Source organism: Myxocyprinus asiaticus, chromosome 38, assembly GCF_019703515.2.
Source record: "Myxocyprinus asiaticus isolate MX2 ecotype Aquarium Trade chromosome 38, UBuf_Myxa_2, whole genome shotgun sequence".
NCBI classification, from domain to species: Eukaryota; Metazoa; Chordata; class Actinopteri; order Cypriniformes; family Catostomidae; genus Myxocyprinus; species Myxocyprinus asiaticus.
In genome coordinates, this window is record NC_059381.1 from 26,365,856 (window position 1) to 26,380,848 (window position 14,993).

General features: G+C 38.7%; 1 protein-coding gene across 1 annotated transcript in view; it reads left to right on the plus strand.

The window, feature by feature from the left end:
* Positions 1 to 14,993, plus strand: part of LOC127428588 (neuronal acetylcholine receptor subunit alpha-9-like) — a 29,229-nt gene that overhangs the window by 2,250 nt on the left and 11,986 nt on the right. The window contains exons 3-5 of the mRNA XM_051677011.1: positions 11,947 to 11,994; positions 12,610 to 12,764; positions 13,623 to 13,777. Of these exons, the coding sequence (XP_051532971.1) occupies positions 11,947 to 11,994; positions 12,610 to 12,764; positions 13,623 to 13,777 (358 nt within the window). The remainder of the gene's footprint in view (positions 1 to 11,946; positions 11,995 to 12,609; positions 12,765 to 13,622; positions 13,778 to 14,993) is intronic.

Here is a 14,993-nt window from a genome sequence, read left to right on the forward strand (position 1 = left end):
GTGAAGACTCAGTCCTCCATAGCTGAGATCCTTGCGTTCCTCTATGAGTGGCTGGATGTGGATCTCACCACATCGATGCTTAGTTAGCAACTATATTGGCATACCACGCCCTGGAGCCTGGCTCCTCCATGTGCAGACTTGTTCAATTTTTCAGTTCCTCAAGGCAGCGAGGCGCCTAAACCCCCTCGCCATGCTACGGTCCCAGCTTGGAATTTAAACGTGGTACTGAAGGCACTCACGAGCCCCCCGTTCGAACCATCGGAATTTGTTGAGTTGCGTGCGCTTTCTCTAAGACCGCACTCCTATTGGCTATGGCCTCAGTAAAATGGGTGGGTGATATGCAGGCACTGTCGGTTGACAGCTCATGCCTGGTATTTGGGCTGGGTCTTTCAAAAGCTACTGTCAACCCAGAAAGGCCATGTGCCTAAGGTTCTATCCACGCCCTTCAGGGCTCAGGTGGTCTGCCTACAAGCCTTCTTTCCCCCACCATTTAATTTGGATGAGAAGCAGTCGATGCATTTGTTTGTTATGCTCTGTGCGGGTATTACACATGTATGCGGAGCGCACCTGCCAGTTTAGGCTGTCAGATCAGCTCTTTGTTTGTTATGTAGGATGCGCAGAAGAAATGTACGTCTCCAAAGGTTCTCTCACTGGATTGTTGATGCGAGTGCCCTCACTTATGAATCACGGGGCGTGAGATGCCCTATTGGTGTGAAAATGTATTCAACTAGAGGCATGGCTTCTTCATGGGCATGGACAAATGGTGTGTCCTTGCAGGACATATGCTTTGCAGCAGGTTGGTAGTCACAAACACTAGGTAGCGTCTATCTCTTCCAATGACCTCTCTGTCTAGAGTGCTTATTGTTCCAACACTCAGCAGGTGAGCCCAGGCCCTTTTATTACGGGCGAGCTACCTGATATATGTATATTTTGGTACAGCCACCTGTATATAGACTGTTGTTGAAATTACCCCCCTTAGAAGTCACAAGCACTTCCAATAAGGCATAAATTTTCTTTCCCAACATTTGGTTGTGAAGAGGTTAATTTTAGATTGTGTGTATTTATATGGTTCATATAGATTCCCATTAATTATTCATTAATTCATACACTTGAAGATATGTCTTTAATAAGTCACCATCCTGTAGGCCTTTGACTTCCTATTCTTTTTCAGGTGTTTATACCTCAGGGGGTATGATGTCACATAGACCCCAAAAGCATTTACTGCAATGTTGAGTGAACTGAATTGAAAGGGAATGTTTCCGGTTACACAGGTAACCTCAGTCCCTTGAGATGAAATGAACGAGACATCGCAAAACCTGGCCGCACTACTACTTCAGAGTTTCGAGGTACGAGCGATGCGTTCTTGTCCTTCAGTCAGAAAATTCTGAAGAAATGGTGTTTGCGCACCCACTTATATAGGCCAACTGCGTGCCTAAAGGGGTGGGGCTCAAACACCATTGCCAATCATAAGATTAGCATTATTATACAAGGGCTTCAACTAGGTCGTTGGAGAAGGAATTCCCCAAAAGCGTTTATCGCAATGTCTCGTTCCCTTCATCTCAGGAAACCGAGGTTACATGTGTAACAGGAGACGTTTCCAAGTTAAGTCGTTGGAAGGGGCGTGTCAACATGAAATATGATAGGAAGTAATGATTTTGTAGAATTATTTCAACTTTTGTAATTTATTTCAGTGATATTAATTTGTTTTATATGACAGTCAACTAATGACTCACCTTTTGTGTTTTGTTTTAAGCAAATTAATTATTAATATGTTGTAATAAATCATGCATTAATAAATCATATATGTTGTTTATAATTGGTGCAGGTTTATTCACTAATGTTTATTCACCGGTACAATAGAATAAATTGCTTTTGCCATCATTCATTTCTTAATTGATTAAGTTTGGCTTCTTCCGTATTTTGTTTACCACTTGAATGTGTGACATGTCGTTGTAACGAATGCCCAACTCGGAGGTGAAAGCTTCCCAGGTGCACTTGAAGGCTTACCAGGTGCACATTGCCTGGCGTACATAAGGGACCGTCTGAAAATTCCACCCACTATGCTAAAACATCGACGGTGTCCAAGCATTCAATCAACTGACTTATGCCTATCATATATTAGTTATATACATAAAAAAAAAAAAAAAAAAAATGTGAAAATACAATTTAAGATTCTGGTTGTAGTAAGCTGCCAGTGGAAAGACTGACTTACTACATGCCATATTTTTCCAATTTGTGCAGTTAAATGTATAGTTTTAAATTATTTGAATAATAAAAAAAAAACAAACAAAAAAAAAAACACTCACTCACATTCCAAAGTTTGTTGTGCTATTACTAACTACAGGTCTTATTTTTCCAGTATGTCTAATTATACATATACAGTATACGTATACAGTATTCACTAAAAAATAATAGCTTGAGTTCACTTAAATCATATTTTCACATTCCAAAGGTTGTAGTAGGTTCCCAGTGGATAGACTGACTCACTACAGGTAAGATTATTACAGTAAGTCCAATTAAATGAATACAGTATTCAGTTATTTTGGAAAAGAAATCACAAAAATGTTATTTTCATTTTCTGAATATTGTAGTAGGCTTCTAGTGGGATCACTGCCTTACTACAGGTCAAATATTGCCAGCATGTCAATAAGGATGTATACCAAATATACAGTTTAAAACAATCATTTATAAAAATTCACAAAAATTGTGAATTTAAGTTGCGTTAAGGTTAGGTTTGAGTTAAGATTATACTGTTCTCTTTTTGCTATGTGAGACATACACTGCAACCATGACAATGTTGTGCAAAACAATACAAACAATATTAAACAGTATATATAAAATAAAATAATTAAAGACTGTATCTGTATAATTAGATATACATGACAAATATGACCTGTCTTGCACCCATGCCAAGAGCCTACAACAGCTGTTGAAATGTGAAAGTATTAATTGAAAAGTGTAAGCCTGTAAGTTTATACATACTGGAAAAATAAAACTTGTAGTAAGTCATGAACCCTACTAGGAGCCTACTACAACCTTTGGAATGTGAAATATAATTTTGGTGAATTTTAGTGAAATTTTATTTAAAATAATTGAATACTGTGTAAGTATATTTAATTATATTAGACAAATAAGATCTGTAGTGAGTCAAGCATCCCACTAGGAGCCTGCTCCTTTGGAATGTGAATATGACATATTGGTTAATTTAAGTGATTTGTATTTCAAAAATAATTTAAAACTTTACATATAATTGCACATATTGGTAATGTAGTAAGTCAGTCTATCAAAAACCTACTACAACCTTCAAAATCTTAAAATGTATTTTCACAGTATATATATATATATATATATATATATATATATATATATATATATATATATATATATATATATATATATATATATATATATATATATATATATATATTCTGGCGGCCAAAAGTTTGGAATAATGTACAGATTTTGCTGTTTCGGAAGGAAATTGGTACTTTAATTCACCAAAGTGGCATTCAACTGATCACAAAGTATAGTCAGGATATTACTGATGTAAAAAACAGCACCATCACTACTTGAAAAAATACATTTTTGATCAAATCTAGACAGGCCCCATTTCCAGCAGCCATCACTCCAACACCTTATCCTTGAGTAATCATGCTAAATTGCTAATTTGGTTCTAGAAAATCACTTGCCATTATATCAAACACAGTTGAAAGCTATTTGGTTCATTAAATGAAGCTAACATTGTCTTTGTGTTTGTTTTTGAGTTGCCTGGCATGTCTTAAGGTCAATATTAGGTCAAAAATGGCAAAAAAGAAACAGCTTTCTCTAGAAACTTGTCAGTCAATCATTGTTTTGAGGAACGAAGGCTATACAATGCTTGAAATTGCCAAAAAACTGAAGATTTCATACAAAGGTGTACACTACAGTCTTCAAAGTCAAAGGACAACTGGCTCTAACGAGGACAGAAAGAGATGTGGAAGGCCAGATGTACAACTAACCAAGAGGATAAGTACATCAGAGTCTCTAGTTTGAGAAATAGACACCTCACATGTCCTCAGCTGACAGCTTCAACACCAGTTTCTTGTACAACAGTAAAGAGAAGACTCAGGGGTGCAGGCCTTATGGGAAGAATTGCAAAGAAATAGCCACTTTTGAAACAGAAAAACAAAAAGAAAAGGTTAGAGTGGGCAAAGAAACAGACATTGGACAACAGATAATTGGAAAAGAGTGTTATGGATCTTAACTCCATTGAGCTTTTGTGGGATCAACTAGATTGTAAGGTGTGTGAGAAGTGCCCGACAAGACAGCCACATCTATGGCAAGTGCTACAGGAAGCGTGGGGTGAAATGTCACCTGAGTATCTGGACAAACTGACAGCTAGAATGCCAAGGATCTGCAAAGCTGTCATTGCTGCAAGTGGACGATTTTTTGATGAGAACACTTTGAAGTAGTTTAAGAAGTTCTGGATTTTTTTTTCAAATTGTAATAGTAATTTTTCACGTTATTAATGTCCTGACTATACATTGTGATCGGTTTAATGCCACTTTGGTGAATAAAAGTACCAATTTCTTTCCATAATAGCAAAATCTGTAAAGTAATCCAAACTTTTGGCTGCTAGTGTGTGTGTGTGTGTGTGTGTGTGTGTATATATATATATATATATATGTATATATTGGCTAACTTATATATAATAGGCATAAGTCAGTTGATTGGACATCGCTTATGTTTTAGCGCAGGGGGTGAAATTTTCAGACGGTCCCTTATGTACAGGCAATGAAAGCGCATACGAGCGTTTGCAGGCTTTATTCTGTAGCTACAAGAAACGTTGACTGTTTTAAGTCAAATGATTTATGCCCGTATAGTATGGTTATATACTCTTAACTTAATTGTGATAATGATATATTTGTAAGATTGTCGCATCGAGAGAACACAATGACGAGAAATGCCACTGCAAATGCAAATATAAACTCGTAATTGTGTGATATTAATTTGTAATTGTGTGGTAAAAACTCACAATTGCGAGTTACAAAGTCAAAATTGAGAGAAATAAAGTTGCAATTATGAGTATCACGCAATTACGAGTTTATATCATGTAATTGTGACTTTTTATCTCATAATATGGAGATATAAAGTCGCAATTGAGAGAAAAAAGTCACAAATGTGAGATAAAAAGTCAGAATTAGCTCTTTTATTTTTTATTATGTGGCGGGATCCGTCTTCCATAGATATCTGACCTTCTGAAGGCTGGGCCACTGATAAATAATTAATGCTTTCATCACCCTAAGGACATGTAGACACAGACCAGAATCACCCTTATTTCCTATTCAATTCCCTGCGTAGGGTGCTTTTTCAATTATTATTATTAATTATTCAGAAAGGCAATACCTGTGTATTAAAAATGAGTGGCTACCTTTTTAGTCTTCGTGTTGGAATAAATGGAGTTCCTTTACCTGTGTTTGTGGCTGAATGTATGGAAGTTTGCAACTGATGTAAGAAATTCAATATTTGTGCTTGCTTCACAAAATAGATGTAACATTAATTTATGTAATAATAGTTTGTAAATATGCAGTTTGATTCTATTCTGTGTTTACATGTACAATTATGTTCCTTACAAAGCAACTTAGTGGCAATTACAAGAACAGGTTATTAAAGGAATACTCTGGGTTCAGTACAAGTTAAGATCAATCAGCGGCATTTGTAGCATAATGTTGATTAACACAAAATGTATTACAACTTGCCCCTTCTTTAAAAAAAGCAAAAATCTGGGTTACAGTGAGGCACTTACAATGGAAGTGAATGGGGCCAATCTGTAAACAATAAAATACTCACTGTTTCTAAATAATAGCCACAAGACATAAACAATATGCATATAAACATGATTTTAGAGTGATAAAATCGCTTACTAACCCCTTCTGTGTAAAGTTATCCAATTTTACAACTTTGTTGCCATGATGATGTAATGCCGTAAACACTATAATCCCGGTAAACGACCATAAAAACAATAATTTATAGTTCAAATAATACACAAGTTTTAACAGATGAATAAATGCTTTTTTAAAATGATAAGCTCCAACTTTTTTGTCTTTAAACCCTCTAATATAGCCTTTAGAAAACAGTACTGTATAGTAATTCTGTTGAAGTCCAATTTACTATAATTTTTTTTCAGTGGGTCTTATTTAATTATTTAGAAGAGAAAAACAAAAAACAGGAATGGTTGAACTGTACTGAAAGTGACAATAGTTTCAGTGATTTTGTAGTTATTCAAGTCTTGTTTCACTAAGGGGATGACATGATCCAGCTGGATTTCACTATGAAACATTGAGAAACGTTTTGTGATGGCAGTCTGTGAAGTTAAAGATGATCCCAGTTGCTGCTGTGTGACTGCAACAAGACACCATACATTTAAGTTATAACACATTTATAGTACCTGTACATTGTCATCCATTCTTCAGCAGTTAAGCCCAAGGAGGCCTATAATATCTGGAAAAAGATGTCTGTAAGTGTAATGGTAGCCAGCTGGTAGGTAGCTGTGCAGTGTGTAAACCTTACTCCCCTGGCCTTAAGGGGTACACTAGCGACTGACAGTAAGGGCTGTAGCCTTTAGCCTCCTCGTTAGTGCGCCCGCCTCCCATGCCGGAGACCCCGGCTCGAATCTCGCTCAGAGCTGGTCGAACAAGACCGGTTACATTGGTGCCGTGACCCAGATGGGATTGAGGTTTAGGGGGGTGAGTGTAATGGTAACCAGCTAGTAGGTAGCTGTGCAGTGTGTAAACCTCACTCCCCTGGCCTCAAGAGGTGCACTAGCGACTGACGTTAGAGGCGTTAGCTTTCTTGTTAGCATGCCTGCCTCCCATGCCGGAGACGCCAGTTCAAATCCCTCTCGTAGTGGGTCGAGCAGGACCGGTTACATAAGCATTCCCATTCCAATTGCTCAGTTTGCATGTAATATGTCTGAAGTCTACATCTCATGTGAGTGGACATAATTTTAAACATATTTTTCCAAAATATATCACTATTTCTTTATGTGTAAAACATAAGTTGGGCTACAGGAACTCTATCTTTTTCCCAAACAGTCAGTGTCAATGTCAAGCTTCTTTGAAATCCTTTGACAGCAGCACCTTTGCTTACAAGAACTTGATACTTTCTGCACACTTGCTCAATTGATGCTGCAGGACAGTAATCCTGCCAGCTGGACTTCACACATCCTTTTCACACCACAGCCTCCATTCTTCCCTTCGATTAGAGCCCTGTTTTGTCTGGCTCTTGGAGTGAATTGATGCGGCAGGGAAAGCGCTGACCCACTCATCATCATCAGTAAACAGTCTAGAGCAATTGAATAAACCTGCATGGTTACTAGTGTTGACCTGTTGCATTTGGTGTGGCAGTAGTTCAGGCATGGCTGGACTGGAGGCCAAATATAAATGGACTGCTCTTTGAAAGATTATTGCAGTACGCCAGTTCTTGGCACTTGCTGGTAAAGTCTGTTAGCTCATTCATTCATCATAAATGTGGCATCAGGCCACCCTGAGCTGGCAGCCAAGTCATATAGAGTTTATAGCCTGGAACTGCAGTTTGACACCCAGCTGGTTACTAATAAGCAAATAAAAGTGAAGGCTGTCCCCATATTTTAGTGGTTCACCGTAATGCATTTATAACAATGTGTTTAAAATCGCTTGATCTTGTGATGCATGGCACACCAGATTGATCACAGTGTAAATTCGGCAACAGTACTGTGAAAGTTTTGCTATTGAAATCAGTATGTGCTTATTGAAATGCGAATCACTGGAAGTATTGATGAACATACTGTATGGACGTGTGAGTTCCAGTTTTCACATGAAATATCCAACCTAGTCTCATAGAATGAACATTACTATAACTACATTTTTGAAAACTGAATTTTATGTGCCATGTTTTACGTTTATCTGCAGTTTCCTGGTGAAATTAACACTAGAGGTGCTTAGGATCTGATCAGTCTCATGATCGGCAGGCAAGTGATTTTAAGGGGTTGGAAGTCAAGTGGAGCACCCTATTTTTCGGAGTGGTGTGTGGAAATGGGGAGGGTAGCTGCATTTGAGGAAGTTGTAAGCCGAAGGCTGGGGTTTAGGGACTTATTTGTTAAAAAATGGGGCAAATATTTACATTTTGGGGGGGGACTTTCGGGGAGGGGATGTGGAGAGTGTAGTTTAGTTTAATCATGTATGTTTATTATTATTTTATTTATTTATTTATTTATTTATTTTTATTTATTTTTTGGATTGTGTATGTGTTATTATGTGGGACCACAGGGGTGTTCGTTGTGGGTCAGGGTGGGATTGTATTAGTGGGGTTTAAATGTAAAATGTTGATTCTTCGTATATGTGTTGAGTTTTTCTCTGTCATGTGTAAATGAATCAATAAAAATGTTAATTACAAAAAACACTAGAGCCGCTACAACAACTGTGCAATTTATACACTCTCACATGAATCGTGAGTACAACAGCTGTTTATGACTTTATAAACACATATTTTTTGCACTATTACTCACACACTGCAATGTTATGATATTGAAACACTATAACACATCATTCGAAAAACTATCAATTTTAATGCTTATATTACAGACCCACCTACATTTACACACATATTTCAATGTGATTAGCTTCCATGGTATCTCACCTGATAGAGCGTTGGACTTAGATGACCGCTAAAAAAAACCTGTAATAAAGCACCTAATATAATTTTGCAAAAATGCTGTCATGGTCAAGTTCATGAAATCAGGCTGGAAATACAGTATACACAGAGTGGGGTGCAAAGCGAGTTTTATTTTTAGTTATAAATGCTGTAGGATAATACAGTCAACAGGATTGCATATTTTATGAACCATATACCCAAACCCCTTAACATAGTAATAACCTAACAGTGGAGTAAAAATGTGATTTTTGAGTTAAAATGTAACCTTCAATTCATGAATGTGATTAATTCTTGGTTCCAGCAGGACCAGAACCCATATCAAAAAGGTTGCTTATGCAACACGCTCAAAGTAGCACTAGAGGGAAATGTGTTCATGCTTGAATTGATGCAAAAATGTCTGATGGGTGTATGTTCTACTGGTTGTTTAGATCAGTGTTACTATCAGAAATAATTAATAATTATTTCTTTAGTTATTAATTAATATTTAAATTAAATAATAGAATCTAACTCATTAAAACCTCACACGGCACACCATTAAATGTAGTGCGCCACATTCAGGAGAGGGTTAGGTTATTGGCAATAATTAATAATTATCAAAGATAATTATTAATTATTAAAATCAATAGAACATTGATGAGAATCAATGTTAGCTTTTTTAATCCTTTAAATCAACAATTATCAAAGATAATCACCAATTATTAACATTGATGAAACATTGATTAAAATGAACACTAGCTTATTGATCCTTCAAATTCAACAATCATCAAAGATAATGATCAATTATCAAAAATCAATAGAATATTAATAAAGATTAATATCGCCGGGGTACCACCCTGGAATCAGGGACTAATAACCAGATGGTATAACAGTCTCAATATTAGATTGTTCTCTTAGGAAAATCGACATCCGAAGAATATCGACCTTCGAAAAGAAACAATGAAGGCTTGAATCCGAGCACTGGCATCCCCTGTCAGCATTTGACACAGGTGTATGCAAAACAAACCAAAACACTTCTCTTTGAAATATAACAAAGTTTATTTATGCAGTAATATCAATTAATAATCAATACAATGCAGTCAATAAACTTCCGACTTACAACTACAAACTAAACAGTGACATGATTAGATATGGTAACCAAAATAAGCCTATAACACATGAGAGGAAGGTAGGTGTGTGTGTGTGTGTGTGTGTGTGTGTGTGTGTGTGTGTGTGTGTGAATGTGTGTGTGTGTGTAAGGTGTAACGCGCACAAAATGACGGATGTGACTCTTGTGGAGAGTACGTCACGCGAAATGTCCGGCCAGAGAATGTGGGCGAAGAGAAGCCGGTTAATGGCTTCTGCCCATTTACCGCGTGTCTCCGCTTGTACTATAACTTAGGGACAAAGCTGAGCTTTATCACAAAGTTATCTACTAGCCAAAAGTGTGTGCGAGAATGTTTATGAGGGGTCGCATGTGTGTGTGGTTAGTACGAGAGAGAGAGAGAGAGAGATTAAAGTGGTGGCACCAAAGCCGGTTTCGCGATGGTGGGAGAGAAAGCAGCTGTTAGTTAATCATTCAGAGACGCAGTGGACGGCTCGTAAACCGTCCCGCAGTCTTTGGTTCTTTAATGGATAAACTCAGTGTGCCGGTCTCACCCGCGATGGTGGAAATACACAACAGTCCAATGAGGTTGGACTACAACACAGCAGATCTCATTTGTGATAACAGTACATTACAGTAATACCTTGAGTACTATTAGCAGCAATGAGCGGACTCGGTGGTCCATAAACTGTACAAGCAATAACCATGATACACAAGAATAACACACTATAATATTCTATCTCTGCCCAGACGTAAACCTCTTACTTGAATCATATGAGGACGCAGATGAATGTGTGTTCATCCGTCCTTTAACTCCGACTCGGTTCCTCGAGGCTCGGGTGATGACGGGAGGCCGTTTCCTCGCTCTGTCGGCGGGCGGTATGGCTGCTGATTCTTGGCGGGCTGGCGGAGAAATCAGCGACATCGACTTGATTGAAGAGGGAAGAGAAATCTTTTCTCTTCACTTCTGCAGGCAAACGGATGAAGATACGGATTGCTCGGTGGTCTCCTTCGGCTCCGTTAGAGTGTTCGGTGGAACACAGAGTAATCTCAACTCGTCCAGCGAGATGGAGATTGTATGGCCACAGTTTCAAGTTGGATGTTACTTCCTTGTGCCACGAGGCTACACCTGAGAGCAGCGATGAGCTGCGTCTACGCATGGCGAGCAATGTTGCTGGAAGCAAATCCCGGAAGCATCTCAGCGGTATTTCTACTCCTGATGATGTCATGGTTGAGGGGCGTTCTGTCGTGTGCCTCATCCAATAGGAGTTGAGAGTTTGATCCTTTAGTGAGCAAGGCTTCATGGGATTTGTAGTCTGTTTTGGACTCTGTTTGATTTTGGCGTGGTTTTTATCAGTAAGATTTATGACGGAGTGTGTGGGCCTCAGTTAGGTTTTACGACTGTGTTAGGCCTGCCTTTGTCTTCTATCTGAATACATGAGGCCCAACATGGGGATAACACTTGTCAGTAATTCGGCTGAATGGGGTTGATTTCAAGGTAGATAAACTTTCGGAAGCAACATGACAATTTCCCTTGTGATCATGTTGGGCACACAATGCTAGTGTTAAATTTGCTAATATTGTAGTTGAATACAACTGCCCAGAGCTCTATATAATGCAAAAGCACAAAGATATCCTAAAGAGCATTACTATAATTTAAAATAGTTTTAATAGAAAGGAAAATTGGTTGTAGTAGATTTTATCAAAATTTTGCCTTCCCTGTTGAAAACACCAGCATTGCTGGTCACTGGCAAATGTTGTTATGGATGCTGGTGTGCCCACTGGGAAAGACCACGCTGGTTGACCTGCATTTTTTCACTGGCTAACAGTATAACTATGCTGGTCCACCAGCTAGACCAGCACTAACCAGCCTTGACCAGCAGTGAGGGATAGGCTGGTCTTATCAGTGGGGCAGTAATGCTGTGCTGATTATGTTATGTTTGTTTACTTGTCCTACAGACTAATCAAAGTGTCAGTAACAGTAATCAGGAGACTAAGGAAATTAGTGCAGGGCATATTTTCAATTTCTTCAAGATAAAACAAAGATAATTAAGCCTGTTAAATAGTTTGTGGTGTGACAGTAATTGTGCAGAACAATATTCTTTCAGAGGTCACTATTCCTGATTCTGCAGAGTAATGCAATGTCTCATGGACAGTATAATGAAAAGTAAATGAAGTCAAATGGACTTTTTCAGCCCTGAAGACTCACCATATGACACTGTCAAACCTCACTATGACACTGCATGTCACCAAGCTATTGAAGAATATGAGAATAGGCATTTTTATGTGTGTTGTCTGTGCTTACACTCAAACTTCAAACATTCGATTAAATACCTTCATTGATTAATCAACCTGAATGAGGGGGCCTGGGTATCTTAGTGGTAAAAGACACTGGCTACCACCCCTGGAGTTCGCTATCGAATCCCAGGGTGTGCTGAGTGACTCCAGCCAGGTCTCCAAAGCAACAAAATTGGCCTGGTTGCTAGGGAGGGTAGAGTCACATGGGGTAACCTCCTCGTGGTCGCTATAATGTGGTTCTTTCTCGGTGGAGCGCATGGTGAGTTGAGCGTGGATACCGCGGTGGATGGTGCGAAGCCTCCACACGCGCTATGTTTCCGTGGCAACACGCCCAACAAGCCACGTGATAAGATGTGCGGGTTGACGGTCTCAGACACAGAGGCAACTGGGATTCGTCCTCCGCCACCTGGATTGAGGTGAATCACTATGCGACCACGAGGACTTAAAAGCACACTGGGAATTGGGCATTCCAAATTGGGAGAAAAATAATAATAAAAATAGAAAATCAACCTGAATGAAACAAATCAGCCCAAACTTCTCTCTCTCACTCTCTTCTTCCTTTCCGGCAGTATGTTTGTGTGCCCAGGGGAAATATGCATTTAAGCTGCTGAATGATTTATTTAAGAATTACACCAATGCATTGAGGCCCGTGGAGGATACGGACAACATCATTAACGTCACCTTGCAGATTACTCTCTCCCAGATCATTGATATGGTAATGTCTCTCACACAAGTTAATCACACATTAATTTTTATTCTCTATGTCTCGGCTCAGAGTGCTGCTTTGCCCAAGGTCTTTAACTTTGAATAGTGCTGTCTGAGCACAACATAATCAAAAGCTGTATTTCAACTACATCTAAATGTTTCTCATGTAAAGAAGGCTCCCATATTTTGCCTGGTGTGATAAAAACACTGCTAGTGAATATGAACTATTCACTGACACATAAGAATGTCTGAGATGATATGCAGGATCTTTTTTTTTTTAGTTTAAAACACAAATATCAAGTTCTTAGACATGTTTAGAAATGAAATATTTGTATTCATGTTGGTTTTTAATGGCTCAATTTCAAGTGGTGTAAAAGGTAATACAAATATTTTCCTTACAACTACCTGTATGTGTGTACACAAATTAATCATTACTTAAAATAGGTACTCCAACATATTTTTGAAGGTTGTGTCATTTTACAATCTGAACTAAAAATTTGTAATGTCAGATTATCTAATATTATCTTATATTTTTCAAAAAGTCACTGAGCCTTACACAGTGAATTCATTTCCTGATTAATGGTTCTCTTATCACATGACAGCAAAATGGCTTCCTGCATGCTGGTTAAACATTTTAGATTTCAAGCCCAACTTTATATGCAGAAATGGAAATCATGGTCATCATAGAAGGTGTGTAAGTCACTGTATGTACAGTATGTATGAATTGCAGAAAAAAAATTATCATGTAATTGATCCAACAGCTTTACGAAGTAAACTATTTAATATATTCGTGATTTTGGTGTTTATTTCACTGGCTGGAATAAATGTGTTAAAACAGATTATGAAATCCACTCTTTTTTTTCTCTAGGATGAAAGAAACCAGATTCTCACAACATACCTGTGGATTCGTCAGGTGTGGTTTGATGCCTACCTCACCTGGAATAAGACAGACTACGATGGGCTTGATACCATACGTATACCTAGTAGTTATGTATGGAGACCTGATATTGTCCTATATAACAAGTAGGTCGGATTGGTATTAAGTTTCATCGATTCATCCACCAGAATGTCAAGTTCTGTCTGTCACATTGGTGTGGCCAAGGACACATTCTATATACTCTTATTCATCAGGGGTTTTCAACGGGGGCATTCAAACGGTGCCAGGGGGCGCTGAGAGCAAATTACTAGAGAGGAGGCATTAGGTTACAAATGGGGGGGCGTTTATCAGTCATATTAATAAAATCGATCGTCAAGTTCCTCTTTGCATAAAAATGTTTATCTAGACTTTTTAATTTTTTTTTTAATTTTTGGTCATGTAGTGATTCACCTCAGTCCGGGTGGTGGAGGACGAATCCCAGTTGCCTCCGTGTCTGAGATTGTCAATCTGCGCATCTTATCACGTGGCTTGTTGAGTGTGTTGCCACGGAGACATAGCGTGTGTGGAGGCTTCACGCCATCCACCGCGGCAACCACGCTCAACTCACCACGTGAGAACGAACCACATTATAGTGATCACGAGGAGGTTATCCCATGTGACTCTATCCTCCCTAGCAACCGGGCCAATTTGGTTGCTTAGGAGACCTGGCTGGAGTCACTCAGCACACCCTGGATTTGAACTAGTGAACTAGCGAACTCCTGGGGTGGTAGCCAGAGTCTTTACCACTGAGCTGGCCAGGCCCCTGTTTATCTAGACTTTTAATATATCAGTTCTCCATAATATGGGTTGGTGCGCATTTGTACCGCGGTTCATCTGATTCTGAAGTCTAGTGACCAGTGGCATTGCCAAGGGCCAGTGTCACCCAAATTATAAAATTGTTTAAAAAATGCATAAATTCTGATTTCTGAAAGTGTGAAAGAACTGTTTGAATGTGGCGCTTTGTTGTTAAGGACAATTTAGGTAAAAACAAATTGGGCAAAAACTTGGCCCATCCATTTTTACTGAAGCCCACCCGTAGTCACAACCTCCACTAATGCACCTGTATTGGATAGGGCTCAATGTACAGAGCAGAGCAGGGACGTTTTTACTCGCAGACCGGCCTCAAACTCTTAAACATGCACCGTTTCCGAATCTCATGCACGAGATTCGGAAACCATTTGAATTCGGCACAGAATTCTATATCTAGGGGTGTGCAGCGAAGTCATTATCTCTATCTGTATCTGTATTTGTTAATATGACAAAATGATCTGTATCTATCTATGTATTCGGATAGAACTGGGTGTGGGCGGGGCTTAAACTGGA